At 39.7% G+C, this 16,276-nt stretch overlaps 1 protein-coding gene across 1 annotated transcript in view; it reads left to right on the top strand.

Annotated features, from left to right (window-relative positions):
• The first annotated feature begins 8,090 nt into the window (after positions 1–8,090).
• The window catches only part of pde6c (phosphodiesterase 6C, cGMP-specific, cone, alpha prime), a 29,617-nt gene continuing 21,431 nt past the window's right edge, over positions 8,091–16,276 (top strand). The window contains exons 1-10 of the mRNA XM_034119482.1: positions 8,091–8,169; positions 8,715–8,938; positions 9,063–9,170; positions 10,040–10,195; positions 13,080–13,133; positions 13,748–13,886; positions 14,289–14,416; positions 14,750–14,943; positions 15,430–15,553; positions 15,638–15,709. Of these exons, the coding sequence (XP_033975373.1) occupies positions 8,753–8,938; positions 9,063–9,170; positions 10,040–10,195; positions 13,080–13,133; positions 13,748–13,886; positions 14,289–14,416; positions 14,750–14,943; positions 15,430–15,553; positions 15,638–15,709 (1,161 nt within the window). The 5' untranslated portion in view covers positions 8,091–8,169; positions 8,715–8,752. The remainder of the gene's footprint in view (positions 8,170–8,714; positions 8,939–9,062; positions 9,171–10,039; positions 10,196–13,079; positions 13,134–13,747; positions 13,887–14,288; positions 14,417–14,749; positions 14,944–15,429; positions 15,554–15,637; positions 15,710–16,276) is intronic.

The raw sequence follows: 16,276 nt of genomic DNA, 5'->3' as shown, positions 1-16,276 counted from the left end.
ATGTTTCACCGTAGGATGGCTGATAACGATGAGCGTTTTCACGCCCTAAGAACAGCAATGGTAAGTTCAGTAAATTATTAATACTATCTAATGCAACCCGGTATCACGGCAAGACGTGAACATGTGACGATCTACCATGCTGGGAGACGTGAATATGTCACGGTTTCGTCCCTTCAAACGTGACAGTTACACGGTATTGTTAACATGGCCCAACCAGTGGAGAAATACCCAGAAGTGCCTAGCAAATGGTCTACCGCGCCTATTGGTCGGTTTTTATTGTCAAAATTAGATGTTTTTAATTTATTTTTTAATCGTCACACTCGATTTTGCCGATTTTCTTGTTGCCCTAGCTGGTCGACACCTCTTTTAGCAGAAACAAAGGCTACATTAATGTATTAAATCCATGTTAATCCATGTGTGTGGAGGTGGATGTGGAATTAACGGACGTGACGTTGTGCGATTGCGCTGCCAGGCAACGCAATTTACAAACTCTTCAATTACAACCCTAATTATATTTAAAAACATTTTAGACGGCCTCACAAAATACTTTAATGTAAATTAAAATGTAAATGTGAAGGAATGTGTGTAATGTGGTGATTGACATTATTCACCCACGGATCTATGGGTTGGGGGTATTGTTCCGCACGGACATTTTAGTTAACCGGACTCCTGTTGATGTGAAATCCGAAAACATTAAAAAAAAAAAATAATAATACTTTATTCCGAGTTTGCTTGCTTTTCTCTTTGGAGGTCATCACATAACGGCATTGTAATACACGGTTTGGCTGTATTAAATATTACATATCTGCCGTAGTTCTGTATTTATAGAGCCCTGATGAGAAGACTTCTGGACAAACAGGAAGCACTGCCGCCAAAACTGAAAACGTGACGTGGATCATAAACATATCAGCAATTAAACAACATCTTACATTTATTTTCACACAATACGTCTCCTTGCAGTATCAATACTAATTCGGCTGACTTTTATATTTGATCCAATTGGTAGATAGGCTGTATTTACACCTTAACGGTGCACAGCTGATAGAAAGGCACATCTAGTGGTGAAAGCACGTTATTGCATTTTATTATTTTATTATTTTTCACAAAAATGAAACCATCAATAGCAGAAACAGAATTAACTGTCATTAGTAAACCACCCAAAAAAAAATATCATAAATGGTTTTGTTTTATATATATTTTAAGGATAATAATAGCAATGTAACACTGTCTATGACACTTAGCCTACTGTATAACACTGATTTGAAAAACATACAGAAAAAACGAATTCACTGCCCTTAATAAAGTATTTAATACATTTCAGGTGTGCTGTTTTGTTTAGATCATTGACATCTGGAGCTCTTTTAATGTCCTTTTTGATTATTGTTACACCAGGTCTTGTCAAAACCTTTATTCCATATTCAATATCCATTACTAAACAAAACAGCAATTCTACTCCACTACAATTCAGAGGTTAACCTGGTATTTTTACTCCACTACATTTATTTTAGTTACTTTGCAGATTCTGATTAATGATGTGAAATATAAACAACCCTTAAATCAGGCTTTAGTTACACCTGAGTAAAATGCAGGGAAAGGTGATTGTCAAGTGCCAACAATCAGGAGAGATATTTGATAGTTGCTGCTTGAGAAGACTAAACATTTATCTGCAGATCCCTATAAAGTATATTCATTACTCGTTATTCTCTACTAATAGTTAATTAAAGACTGTATATAATGGCTATTTTGCATATCCCTTTCAAGATTTCAAGATTTTCTAAGGATCATTGACATATCATATACACACAACTAATTCAATAACGTGCTTTAACCACTAGGCGGTGCACACAAGGTACACACAGCCATAATAACTTTATATTATTAGTGTAGGTAATGTCAATCACCACATTACACACACCCCTTCACATTTACATTTTAATTTACATTAAAGTATTTCGTGAGGCCTTCTAAAATGTTTTTAAATATAATTAGGGTTGTAGTTGAAGAGTTTGTAAATTGCGTTGCCTGGCAACGCAATCGCACAACGTCACGTCCGTTAATTCCACATCCTCACCTCCACACACATGGATTAACATCGATTTAATACATTAATGTAGCCTTAGTTTCTGCTAAAAGAGGTGTCGACCAGCTAGGGCAGGGGTCGGCAACCCCTGGCACGCGTGCCACCAATGGCACGCGGCACCATAACCAGTGGCACACTAGGAATAAGTGTACAAAATATTTATTTTATTTTCGGATCCTGAACGAGACCGCCGCCAGAGCGCGTCTCCCCGTTATCTGCAGAAGGAAGCCATGCACGCAACGCAGCCCCACTCTTTAACTCCAGGCGACTTTCTGCCGCTTTCCTCCGTAATGCAGTGCTGATAGTTTCACCACAGAGGAAAGCACTTCACAAATTGCATTACCCATAAGGAGCTGTAAAAATGCCGCAGTTTTTGCGTGGCGATCGATATCGGCCGATACTCACTCTCTGCCGATCGATCGGTGCTCTCTAAAAAGGCCGATCGCGAGACGTAACATACATGACACTTTTCTCTGTCTGCGGCAAAACAAGCTCGCCAAAATCGCTTTACCAGTCTGGCAGTATTTTAATGTGTCCGAAAAAGACAATAAAATAGCGGTTTGCAACGTGTGTGAAGCAGAAATCCTGCAGCTCCACCCGCTGTGACGGACCGGTGAGCAGAGCAAAACACACAAGAGTTAGACCTAACACACTTAGCTATTTTATCTACGTTTGGAACTAGTTATAAATATATTTATTCTTCACTGTCACTCATTACTGGATCAGTGAGCTGCATGAGATACTGACAGGCTGTCAGGAGAGAGAGAGAGAGGGGGAGAAAGGAAAAGAGAGCGCTTCTGCTCATTTCTCCCGTGTTATTATCCAAAGTTAATGTAAACTTGAATAATGTAGGCTACTTCATTTGAATGTAACAATTATGTTGGTTGTTGTTTGTGGAAGCGCCAGTGAATGAACCCCATTAACTGAGTTTTAAACATCACTTTTCACGAGTGTTTTCGTCGAGCTCTTCTCTTGACATATTCACGTCTCCCAGCATGGTAGATCGTCACATGTTCACGTCGTGATACCGGGTTGATCTAATGTAGGATTTGTGGAGTTATGTAGAGCTAATTTGCGCCTTTGTATGTGTTCCAGATATGCAAATACTACGGAACGCGTCGTGTCCCGCGCTCTCTCTGGGTGAACAATAGAACATCGGCCTGGTGGGAGAAGGTGGTGCCAACGTACACCGATGTGCAGTGGATCCAAGATTTCCGAATGTCCAAGCACTCTTTCCAATACCTCTGTAGTCGCCTGGAAGCAACGTTGGGGAGAAGCGACACCAACTTCCGGGAGTGTGTCCCTGTGCCTAAAAAAATCGCCATAGCACTGTGGAAACTTGCGACCAACTCTGAGTACAGGACCATCTCTCATTTATTTGGAGTCAGCAGATCTACGGTGTGTTACTGTGTGCACAAGTTCTGCTCCTCTGTTGTGAGCCTACTCCTTCCTGAGTTCATAACATGGCCGAACGCTGAGAAGTTAGAGGAGATGGCGTTATTTTTTGAGCGCAGATGGGGTGTGCCACAGTGTGTAGGTGTAGTAGATGGATCACACATCCCCATTCTGAGACCAGAGGAATACCACAACGAGTATGTAAACCGCAAAGGCTGGCACTCGCTCGTCCTGCAGGGTGTTGTGGATGGTAAGGGCCTCTTTTGGAATGTTTTTGTTGGCTTACCAGGTAGCATGCATGATAGCAGAGTGTTAGGCATGTCATCACTGTGTAGTTTTGTGGAAAAGGGTGGTCTACTTCCTCATGTAACAAGAAATATTGGTGGACATGATGTGGGTTACTATATCCTTGGTGACTCAGCCTACACCGGGCAAAGATGGCTGATGAAACCTTTCCAAGGAAGGCTCACACCCGAGCAACTTGTGTACAATCACAAAACAAGCCGAGCATGAGTGGTGGTGGAGAACGCTTTTGGCAGACTGAAGGGCAGATGGCGGTGCTTGATGAAAAGAAACGACTGCACGATGGACAAGATCAAAATCCAGGTGGCAGCATGTTGCATATTACATAACCTTTGTGAGAGTAATGATGAGTACAGGGAGGAATGGACTGCCTTACCGGCGACCCAGCTTGATGGGCCAGCGCCAGCCATTGCCGAGGCTGGGGGGCAAGACGCACGCACAGCCCTTATGAGGCATCTGAACAGCGTGTAAGTTGTACATTGTAAACATTTTCACAATAAAGCTGATCTTTTGTACAGTGCTTTTGGTTCTCTTTTATTTACCACAGTCAAGACAGGCAACATTACAATAGTGTACAGTGTGGCAATATAATAACAATAAACTGTGCCAGGTGTGTTGTATGCACAGTAAATAGGCTCAGCAGCAAACACACCTTTATTATATATATCTTCCTGAGACCCACTGCATCCGTCTGCCATAAACACTATGGAAACCTACATGTTAGTTTTGGCCCATAGTGGACTAAAATGGGGGGGGAATTAAAAGTTAGCAAATCCCCATGTCCTCCTCAGAGGACATTCATAAAAACATTTAGTTTTAGGTCAAATAATATTTAAAATTATATAAATTATCATATTTGTGTATGTGCCCCTGCCATTCCCCCACAAGGTTGCAAGATTGTTGATAAATAAAGGACAAATAAAGCTTCGCCAGTTTATAACCGATGAAACATGATGGTATCAGAATAATCACTTGCATGTGATGTCTAGGATGCTACACAGGTCACTAAAGATAAAGTGTCAGAGGAGAAATAAGCAAGATACAGGATCTGTTTAATCGCCATGTAGGTTCTCTTTATTGCACACTCAAGACATAACAGTAGTAAATAGAAGTTCACATTTTTTATTTAAATAAAATAGAAGTTGTACATGTAAGTTAACATTTTCAATATCAAATAAAGTGTCAGTTGTATCAAGACTATATAATAACAGTAATAACAATAATATAAAATGAACTGTCCCAGGTGTTAGGCTCAGCAGCAGACATTGTTAACAGTGGCAACTATAGGGAGGAAGACCTGTTGGCTTTCACTAGCTGTGCCCGGCCTGTTTACACTGATACTCACATTAACACCTACAAAAAATGTAGAAACCATCCCTATTGCCACTGTTTACTCTCTGCAGCCCCATTTCATTAAAGTTTTATCTGATCTCTGATCTGATCAAGGTGATTTGGCTTATGCATTATACAGAAGTGTGCCTCTCACAGGTCACCCAGTGATCCAGCTTCAGGCGATATAGCAAGGCCAGTCAGTTTTGCAGGCCAGCATGAGGTCTGCTGCAGAGTGCTGGAGCCACTCGTGCTCTGATGATGCGGACATGGCTCACCGGGGGACTGATCCATGAGCCAAGCCCCTCACTGCCCCTAGTGAGACACCCGGGGGCCAGGCCGAGGCAGCTCTGTGAATCACAGAACGGTGAAATGAAAAGAACGTATTTAATGCTGTAGTCCAGATACAGCTTTCATACCTTATTATTAGTTTACATGTTACTTGTCATGCTGTTGTCTCCCTGAATTCTTTAATGAGCATGCAACAAAATGCATCGCGGGGTGCCCTTTGACCAAGCAGCCCATTACTGGCTTCATACAGATCCATGCTGTTATTGTTCCTCAGCTTGGAGTTACTGCTAGATAGATTAGTAGACCAGAATATAACCACTGGAAACAATGTTAACCTTTATGAATAGTTGTGTGTAGAGGTGTGCAGCTGCAATTGTAACATACACCACACAATCAGATGTAATTATAAAACAGCTTCGGAGCCTGTAGATATTGCCATTCCAATAAACAAAACTATATTGACCAGACATTTTTTCTACTTCTTTCTTATGCTCAGCCTTCAATTTGTCGCAGTTGTGCAATTACCTTCTTTGTATTTTGAAAATCATTATGTGTGTACAACGTTGACCCCCTACTATACAGTAGGAAACCGAAGAATTCAAGGTGTATCCGAGCAACTCGAGCCTATACCTTTACTTTTAATATGAAGGAACATTGTGAATGCAACAATACTTGGCTATTACGGTACTTACAATTCACAGTTGTTAGCCACTATTTACACCAAGGCCACAGAGAGGAACACCCTGTTGACTGACAGACGTTTTTCATTTGAAGCATTTTACGAAAGGTCTGACTTGCTGCCAGTATTACAGATTGAAATGAACGTGTTCCTCTGTTAACGGTTTTGAGGCTAGAAGAACGTATAAACAATTTTTCAAAAAGTAAAATAAATTGCCACAATTTATTTGTTGGTTTTACCTCAAATCAAGTTAATGGAATTGAAACACTGCCACATTTTACCGTCTAATGAAAGCAAGGATGATAGTTTATAATACCAACCCTTTAATTGCATACAAGAAAAACATAAAGGTTGTTGATTTTTAGTTTTAACAGATTTACAGAGATCATCCAGTCCGTTCACAGAAGTGAAATGTTTTTTTCTCAATATCACCTGTAGTGAAATGTTGAAAAAAACACATTTTTTAGGCAGAAATATAGATACAGACAAATGGCAATCAGGGTTGACTGCTTTGCAAAGAAAAACTATAAAGTAAGAAGATGAATTATGTTATTGCTTTTTCTTACATTAACACATTTTGTATCAGTACATTTGATAGAGATTTGTGTACATTTATTGGCTGAATGCAATAGGTTTAAGGAATTGACTGTTACTGTAAGATATCCTATTGGTTATTTTGACTGATTTATTTGGCTTATGCTCAGATCTAAGAATTACATGTGAGTCAGGGTATTCCCCATGCCACAAGAAAACAAATCTTATAAAGCATAAAAAATGCCTAGTGGCAAGTCTGATTATTTAATGTTGTTGTTATTGTATAATTATTTGAACCATTGCCTCTGTTTGCTCTGATGAAGGCATACACACTGAGCTTTAATTGATCATTACGCTGTTGTGAAATATTGAAGGTCAAGGGTCAAGGTACTACTTCTCTTTACACACTTTGTTTATGCCATTATTTAACACTGCTATTGTAAACATGTCATTTGGCAAAGCTATTAAAGGAAGAAATATCAAACCTGCAAAATACCACCTGAAATGCTTATAAATACTTAACATGTAGGACATTAATAGGCTGTGTGGAACTTGGAGAATGCGTTAATGAGAACATTAAGGTCAAGTGTATTAATGATACTCCCATACCTTATTAATGTTTAAATAAAAAGTATTAACACACCACAATTGATCATAATGAGGTGGTTTTGTCTTACCATTGTCCTTCCCCACAGCTTCAATGTTCTTTCCTGTCTCTTCACCTCTGTGCCTGACACACACCTGGAGGAATGTAGGCAACACACACACACACACACACACACACACACACACACACACACACACACACACACACACACAGCAAGTATGAACATCACATTCCCGAAACTGTTGGTGCTTACTGTACACTTTCACATTGTGTGCCACTATTAAAACAGAGCTAGAGTAGAGAAATATATGATAATTCAGTGAATTTGAAGTTGCAATGCTGGGAACACATAGGCCTACTATAGCACCATCAACAATCTCTTAAGATGCTCCTTGATTATGAATGGGAGTATAATGTTACAGTATTTTAGCCAATGGGTATTATCAAACACTATGCAGGAAATGCACTTCATTTGTAGCGGTTTTCTGGCAAAAACATTTCTATAAAAATATGCTTCATTATGATGTGTGTCACTGAAAGGTTTCTCAGTGCCGAGATACAGCAGAAAGAACACGAAGAACAAGTTTGGGTGGGCTCTCCTCCTTGGGTTCGCTTCATTGAATGCAACGGGTAGTCCGGTTTAACAGTCGTTGAAGACAAGAAGAAAATAAAAGGCTGGCTTCTCACGTAATTTGATTGAAAACGATAATGTAAGTAAAGAGACACATATTGAATGATAGCAGTCTTCATAACTGTGTTTTTCACACCGTTCCGCCCACCAGTCGTATTTCGGGACACTCAGGTTTGCGTAAACAAACGCACCCCACTGCGCATCACGGATATGACGTCAGCGCGCTGCAATTCAAACTTCAGGAAACGAAAACGTTTGGTTAGAAAACGGTCTTGTTGTTACTGACTAGTTTCACTGGATATCTTCACTTCGCTTCATATGTAAGTGTATTTTCTCATGTATTACTCACCGCCAGTAATGTTGGCTTTAATGTGTTTGTTATAAAATACACAGCGTGAAATTATAACGATGTAACGATAGTTTATTAAAAGCTTTCAACTAAAGACAGGTGCGAGGATGTGTGTTACGTTCAGGAACTGTCAGTTTCACTGTCAGTTTCACTGTCGAGTAATCTGTGTTATTGATGTTTAATTTAAATATACATTAATGTCCATAAAAGGGGATACATTTTGGTGAAATGTGCTTGTAAATGAATGTAAAAACAAACGTCTATTTACTTGAAAGACTCCAACTATGATTTAGTGACAAATATGTTTATTTTTCTCCCAATGTACACTACTGATCTGCATACTTTAATATTATTGATAAAGTTTAGTATACAATCTGTCAGTTAATTTGGGATATTTCACAAGGGTGTTTCCATTCAGTTGTATTATTTGTTATCCAAATGATTTCAGGCAATATAATACACATCCGGTGCATTTTACTTACTGTAAAATGTGTTTTTGTATTTTTTTTTTTTTAGAAGTCCAGGTAACTTCCTTACCACCTAACAAAGAAGCCATGTCTAAAGGAGCCAAAGAGACCATCGTCACCAGGTTGGGCTTCAAATCCAGCAGCTCTGCTTCCAAGGCTGAGGCAGAGCTGGAGAAAGTCAGGAAGGAGAACGCTCACCTCAGGAAAAAGATTGATGAACTGGCCAAACGACACATCAAACCCCCTGACTCAGACAAAAGCAAGCTGCTGGAGGTAAATAAATGTTTATTTGTAAGGTGTATTGAGGGATTTAACTTCAGGATTCTCTTCATGTCTGTCTATCTGTTTCCCTTGTTTTGTATTTTAATGTTTACATATTTCCTTCATGTCATTCCAGAGGATCCTGTCCCTTGAGACGCTGCGAGAGAGAAACAATCAGCAGTTGCTTGTTAAAGAGCAGGATCTAGAAACAATGAGACGGCAGCTGTCAGCTAAAGGAGGAGAAGTATGTACACATGACTCATCTTCTGCACAAATGTAGGGTTACAAAAATCCAATTTATCAGTACAGTATATCTATAAATGTCATCTGACAGCATGGTCAGATGACTACAGATGGACTCACAGAAAGACTGATTTGGAAATGCTGAGTAATTCTGCCAATGTTGAAGAGATATACCTAGAGCTGTGTCTCTGAGACTGCTCCCCAAGTTGTAAAGATGTGCTGCACTTTCGGCATTGTATTGCTGGCATATGTATTGCTGGCAGCTGACAACTGTCAGGAAAAACAAATATCATGCTCCCACTGAGCTGCCATAAAACACAGTTGGGGGGGAAATAGCTTCAATCCCATATCTGACAGCAGCTCAGCTAAGCGACGTTTAGACAGCCAGCAAAAGATGCATACTAACATATGCTGTTCACTTGATATTTATAAACCAGCTTTCTCCCACTGTTATGCCTCTGTGTTCATGACGCAGCTGGATACATTGATGCTGTTTAGTTGAGGTTGTTGTTGCTAATCATTGTGAAATCTCTTTCTGTTGTTGAATACATTATTTATTAATTTAGGCTACCTGCGAGGCGATTCAGGCTAAAACTTGGAAATTGCATGCTGGTAAATGGATTATGAGCTACTGTTTATACCACATCTTTTTGAATGTTTTATTCAATTAAATCACATTTGCAACAAAAGTGCTAAAACCAGATCTGCTCAGTGGCCAATACCAACAGAGTGCCAGCCATGTAATGCCATTGGTGTGAAGCAGATCATTGATTTGATAAATGCAAATATCTACCTGCATAAACAAAGAAATAACAGGTTGATGTGTAGACTAGTCAAGGTGTTGTTTATTCACATTGTTGTGTATTTCAGGTTGTGGCATCCCTGCAGGCCCAGCTGGAGCAGCGGAGGAAGGAGGCCGATCAGAGAGACACGATGTTCCACAGTTTGTCACAGGAGACGGGGAACCTGAAAAACCAGCTGACCACTGTTTCTGCCCGCTGCCAGTCCCTGGAAACACAGGCGACGGTAGGTTGACCACCTAATTGACCCTATACCTGTCTAGATGTTCTCATTAGTTAGGAAAGTTGTCAGTGCCATTCAAGTTTGCCTCCTTTTCCACATAAGCAATTATCTTATTGGGGTAGTGAACCTTCCTAATCATAGAGTTGTATTTCAAATGTAGCTGTTTGGCTACTTTTTACTGGTACAGGTCATGAATAGAGTTAATGGGGTTATTAGGGTTGCTAATTAAAAAGTTCTTATTCAGTAACTTAAGTTATTGAAAATTACCCTATGGATTTATTAAAAAACAGTAAAAAAAGAATTGAAAAACGTACATTTGTACAACTCTGTCCTGTGCCTCCAATTCCAAAATAATCTTAACACCCCCCCCCCCTTTCTTATCTACAGCGTAAATGCAGCAGAGATATTGTTTTCAAATGACTCTTTTTCACATGACAATAAACATTTTAGTGATTAATTACCATTAGATCTAGCAAGTGTCAGAACAGAAATCGGTTTTCAAAGGAACAAATAAATATATAAGTTGATCATAATCGTTGTGGTATTTGTTCAGAATTCTGAATACACATCTATTTTGATCAGTAGCTAGTGCACCTTAGATTTGTGTAATTTTATTTTATTGTTATATAATTCTTCAGTGAATCTACTGCATCAGGGGTGGTTTATTTTGAAATGCAAATGCAGTTATATCCCCGTCCACTGGGTGGCACTGTGTGACCTTTCATTGTTTTCCTCAGCTGCTGTCTTTACCTTCTCTCCAGAGAATATCCGTAATGAAAGATAAAGCTCTGATAATAGAAGACCAAAAAGGAAATATTGTGAATATAAATACACATGTCAGTCCATGGTTTTTCTTCTCATCCATACCATACCTGTACAATAACACATTGTAGTGAAAGAGAAGGATTATTTAATATACCAGTGGTTGGCACTCCCACACAATTATAGGATTTCCTTCCATTTAAAAAGCAGCTGTGATTCCTCTCCAGCCCTTTGATGCTTTGAGCACAGCGGGCCTTCACTACACTCTCACAGAGCCATCCTCTATGTTCTACTTCGCTTCTTTACAGCAAAAGGAAGCTTAATCGCAATAATTCAGGAAGTCGGGTGGCTGAAGACTCGGGGATCACAGTCAAAACAACTTGGACTTTATTTAAAAAAAAATTAAGCTAAATATCATGATTTCTGACCCAGTTTTTCAAAGAGTGGTGCTTGTGCATAATGTCCCTATTTTAATTAAAACTCAAAATGCATTAAGAGCTCTTATTATTACCCTGTGCTCCACATCCTACGAAATCAGTTAAACCCTTCATGGTAAAAACCAACTGCTAAGCCCATTCATCATTCATATTTATTAATAATCAAAACCAACTAATATAGTTCCTGTTGTTACAGTATTGTTTAAAATGTGTCTAGAGCCAAAAGAGTGGGAGGATGTGAAGAAAGAAAGAAAAGAGGAGATTTTAACAAGAGAAATATGCAGTTCTTTTCCCTTCTTGCTTTTGTTTTTCCACCCAAAGGTCACCACAGTGCTGGAAAATACCGTCTTTGAATCTAAATGTTCTCACATGGTCCGTACTTTTAGTCTCAAGGTTGAAAAGTATTAAAAGGCAGCGTATTATGTATATAAATCAGTGTTTCCCACAGAATTTGATTCTATTTGTGGGGGCACCGCACCGCACCCCCCCTCCCCGGCAAGAAAATACATGCAAGTTCATGGCTACTGTAGACAACGTTCTTGTTGCTTTGTGTTGCGTTCTTAATGAGTGAGACACACCGGAGTTGAGGATCTGTGGGGTTTATTCTCCCAAAAATATAATTTACAATTCAGGCATTTAACAGACGCCTTATTCCAAAGCAACTTACAATGACCAATTACAGGGACATTCTCCCTGGAGTAACTGAGGGCGTGTTCCAGGCGGGATTTGAACTCGCAACCTTCCGATCATTAGCCCACCTCACTATCCATTAGACCACCAAATTGACGATATTTAATTGTGGCGGTCCGCCACAAATAAATCAATGTATGGGAAACACTGTAAATGGATGGGAATGCTTGTTACTTGTCAGTCCCTATAGATATGGGTGTCTTTCAGGTCCCAGTGCGAGTGGGTGTCCTTATCTCTGTCTTCTTAATAATGCTCCAGGATCTTTCTGACCCCTCGGCTTAGCTTCTTCAGCATTACTCAACATAATCTGACCGGCAGACCCTGACCCAAACCTTCCTCCTTCCTCCCTTCTCAGGTTTTACATAAGCTAATTGTATGCTTAGCCTATGAGACGAGGGATATGAGTTTGAAATCCATCTGGAAAAAGTTGACCAGCTCACGATGCTTGTCTGGAAGTATGAGGGCTCATAGAGATGATGCCTCCTGTTGTAAAGGGCTTGCTCCAGCTTAAATATTGACTGGGATCAGACATAAAGACCTCAGGGAAAGGTCACAGAATTATGAAATGACTGACAGCTTTCTAGGAACTGGCTTAACGTTGGTGCCCTGGGATATGAGGCCAAGGATTGCATAGATTGATCACTTGCTTAAATGCTTTGTTCAAAATAAAGACAATGAATAATTCAAACCAGCAAAGCCTAGGAGGGATTTTAAGCTTGTGGTAAACCTACCGTTTTTACTGTCTGTAATGATTTTGTTTGCACACAATACACATAAGTACATAGTACTTGTGGAATATTGGCGCAGAGGCCATCAGTGCTGTCTGTAATTTTACTTAAACTTAGATCCCTCTGAGAGCCACCTCCACAACAGCAACACGACCAGAATAACAAACGAAAAGGTTCCAGACAGCAGTGCATTGTATTCATTTCTTTTGTTGAAGCCACTACTGTGTTTTTCAGGCATAGGGTTTTATTTGATGGTTTTTCTCTCTACAGAATGGACAGGTGCCTCCTGCAGACTTGGCTTTGGTTCAAGATCAACTGAGAGACGTAAGTCTATTCGATGATTAACTAAGTTTGTTTGTATGTGACTTTTTTTCTCTATTTTAGTACGCACGTTCTTAATATTGGAAAATTGCCTTCGTACCAAAGCTTTATATCTGAAATATCGTATAATTCTGCAATATATTTTAAACATGTCTTTTCATTACACCCTGTTCATGGACAGTGAAATAATGCTTTAAAATTCATCATTAAATGTCTAGGAGCCATCATAATGTCTTTCAATACATGAAGACACTGAGCTATTGGATAGATTTGTTTCATATTCTGTTCTTGTACATATCATATTCTATTTACATGTATATAGACTTTTTACACTACTTTTTATTTTGTATTTTATTATATATGTTGCATTGTTGGAGGAGCTCAGGTCAGAATCATTTCATTGCCATTTATACACTGTAGCTTTGTGCATATGACAATAAAACCTTTTGAATCTTGAAATAAACATTTTGAATATTTTAGGCCACATACTTGATTAGAACCAACTCTCACTGTCATTTACACATTTATTACAGTGGTGGCTTTGAATTGGATCGGTCAAATCTTTAAATATACAGAACATTGTAAGAACGTTTCTTGGTTGTGCATTTCACCCCCAGGCTCTTGAGAAGAACCAGCAGTGGCTGGCGTACGACGCGCAGAGAGAAGGCTACGTCCAGTCGGTCCTCGCCCGCACGCTGGAGCTGGAGCAGCAGCTGGCCAAGCAGCAGCCAATCAGACAAGAGGCAGCATCAGATGGTGAGGAAGAAAGGGGGGATTTGAATTAGCTTTCTACCACATCCTCCATTTAGTCACTACAGATGTAATGTTAAAATAATGAATATGAACCTAACAAACACAAGCGCTTTGATGCATACGGTGCGGAAAATGAAAATGGGGATATGCAGTTTCAGATATTATTTTATAGGCCAACATTAAAGACTTCGGGCGGGGAACCCAGATGAAAAAAGATTAGATTGGTAATTACTGGAATAAAAAATATTAGCAACAACAGCAGCACTGATGACTGTTTTGATGAGGCAATTCAATTCTCAAACCTTCTGTAAATCTTTTACATAGACGATGCTTAATACCAAAGATCTTCTCAGATTAGTGGTTGTTTACTCGCACTTCTTGTCTCTACTCCTGGCAATTTAGCAGTTCCAGAGAAGGACGCTGAGCTGAAGCGGCACTATGAGCAGCAGCTTTTGGGGGTGCAGAACAACCTGGAGAGGCAAAAAGATCAGGCTACCAGAGGCCAGGAGGAGCTCAGTGTGCAGAGGGAACAGGTAAATACTACAAAATGTCATATACTGTATTGCTTATTTTGTTATATTCCTATTAACAGGATTCCATTTCCTGTCTAATTCTCATATACCACTTTTTTTGGCTTCTGCTGCTCACATTACTAAGACACCTCGCAGTCTCCTTTTGTACACATTTATTCACATTCCCTCTGTTAAAAAGTTTGGATTAGTACATCATCGGCATGCAACTTCACTAACCCAATTACATTTCTACAGTCCTTGGATTCAGGCATCTTTATAATTAAGTTGTGGAACTCAACAGAAGTATAAACAGTTTTAAAAATGTGTTTTTCTGGGGGAAATGTGTATTTGCAGACGTTGAACGCTCAGGCGGAGCTGCGGTCTCATAAGGAGCAAGTCAGCCGGCTCCAGGAGGAGATGGCGGCGCTGCAGAGGAGGTACGAGGACAAGAGCAGCGAACTGTCGTCGTTTCTGAGGAGGTACGAAGAGAAGAGCAAAGAGTCGCAGGACGTAAAGATGCAGCTGCAGGCGGAGCGGCACGGAAGCAGGTCAGAAGTCTTCTTTTGTTGTAGAAATCTAATCGGCCACAGTTTATCTCCAAACGTGATATCTGGTGCGGAAAAACTTCATACAGTAGGCTCATGATAAGAAAAGGCCAAAAATCCAGGGTATTAACCTTTTTTTAAATACCTCTTCTTCAATTTGACCTTTTCTTAAATCCTCAGTTGGTCCACAACTCAAGCCAACAAAATATTGAAGTGTTTTCCTGACTTGTATGATAGGTTGACAAATACAGAGTGGATAAGCTGAAGAACACTTTCTTAATGTGCCGACAATAAAAGCAGTATATGGGTTTCAAACTAGAACAATTTGTCAAGGATTCAAGGCTTTTATTGTCATTTGTATATAGCTACAGTGTAGACATGTCAATGAAAATCTTAGGTCACAGGCTCCTCCAACAGTGCAACACACATTTTAAGTGCTATTTAAGTTATTCTTAATATTCATGTGGGATACATAAACACTGCACACAGACATGCAGTGAGCGAGGAGAGAAAGGTGTTGTCTGAGCGCTCGGACAGGATGAGGATGGAACTGGAGAGTATGGACATGAGACTGGAGGAGGAGAGGAAGAGATCTGCTGAACTTCTGCTGCAGGTAACCCTCAAAATCCAATGTTAATTTGAATGGAAAGGGATTTAAATGTTGTGTTTTACTCAAGTGTTTATTTGGCTTCCACAGGTGAATATGCTGCAGAAATCTCTACTGAGCCAAAATGAAGAACAGAGGAGAATCGCAGCGTTGGAGCAACAGGTACATGCTTTTAAGAAAAATAGCTAAAATCTGTATCAAATGGGTGAAAACCAGCAATTCCCAGTTGCACAAATTGAGTGTTCATTAGTAAATGAAAGTAGTAACTGTTGTGCGAGTGACTATCATCTGTTAAAGTAATGAAATCCATACTGATATCTCTTGGAATTCTTGGCTCCTCTTCACACATTTCTACCCCTCCTTAGATCCAGCTCTCTGCCAAGGACTCTGAGAATGAGAAGGTTGATCGTCAGAGCATGCAGCACCAGTTACACAAGGTGCTGAAGGAGCTCCGCAAGGCTCGCGATCAGATCACTAAACTGGAGACTGTTGTAAGTGTTACTAGACATCATGACCCCATGTATATTGTTTTGGCTTTTATAGGTTCATGTTAAAAAACCTAAAAGATAAAGCACAGATGTTGGGTGTACATATGCTTTTTTTCATAAACATTACAAAGCTTTTAAAGGTCAGATCTGCACTTCTGAAAGTTGAATATACATTTTTTTAGCTGACTTTCCAAATGCTGAATTATTATATTTTGTGTTTCAGAAACAGCCAAGCTCCCGT

Source organism: Trematomus bernacchii, unplaced genomic scaffold (genome assembly GCF_902827165.1).
Source record: "Trematomus bernacchii unplaced genomic scaffold, fTreBer1.1, whole genome shotgun sequence".
NCBI lineage: Eukaryota > Metazoa > Chordata > Actinopteri > Perciformes > Nototheniidae > Trematomus > Trematomus bernacchii.
Note: the sequence above shows the minus strand (reverse complement) of the source record. Positions and strands in the feature narration are given on the sequence as shown.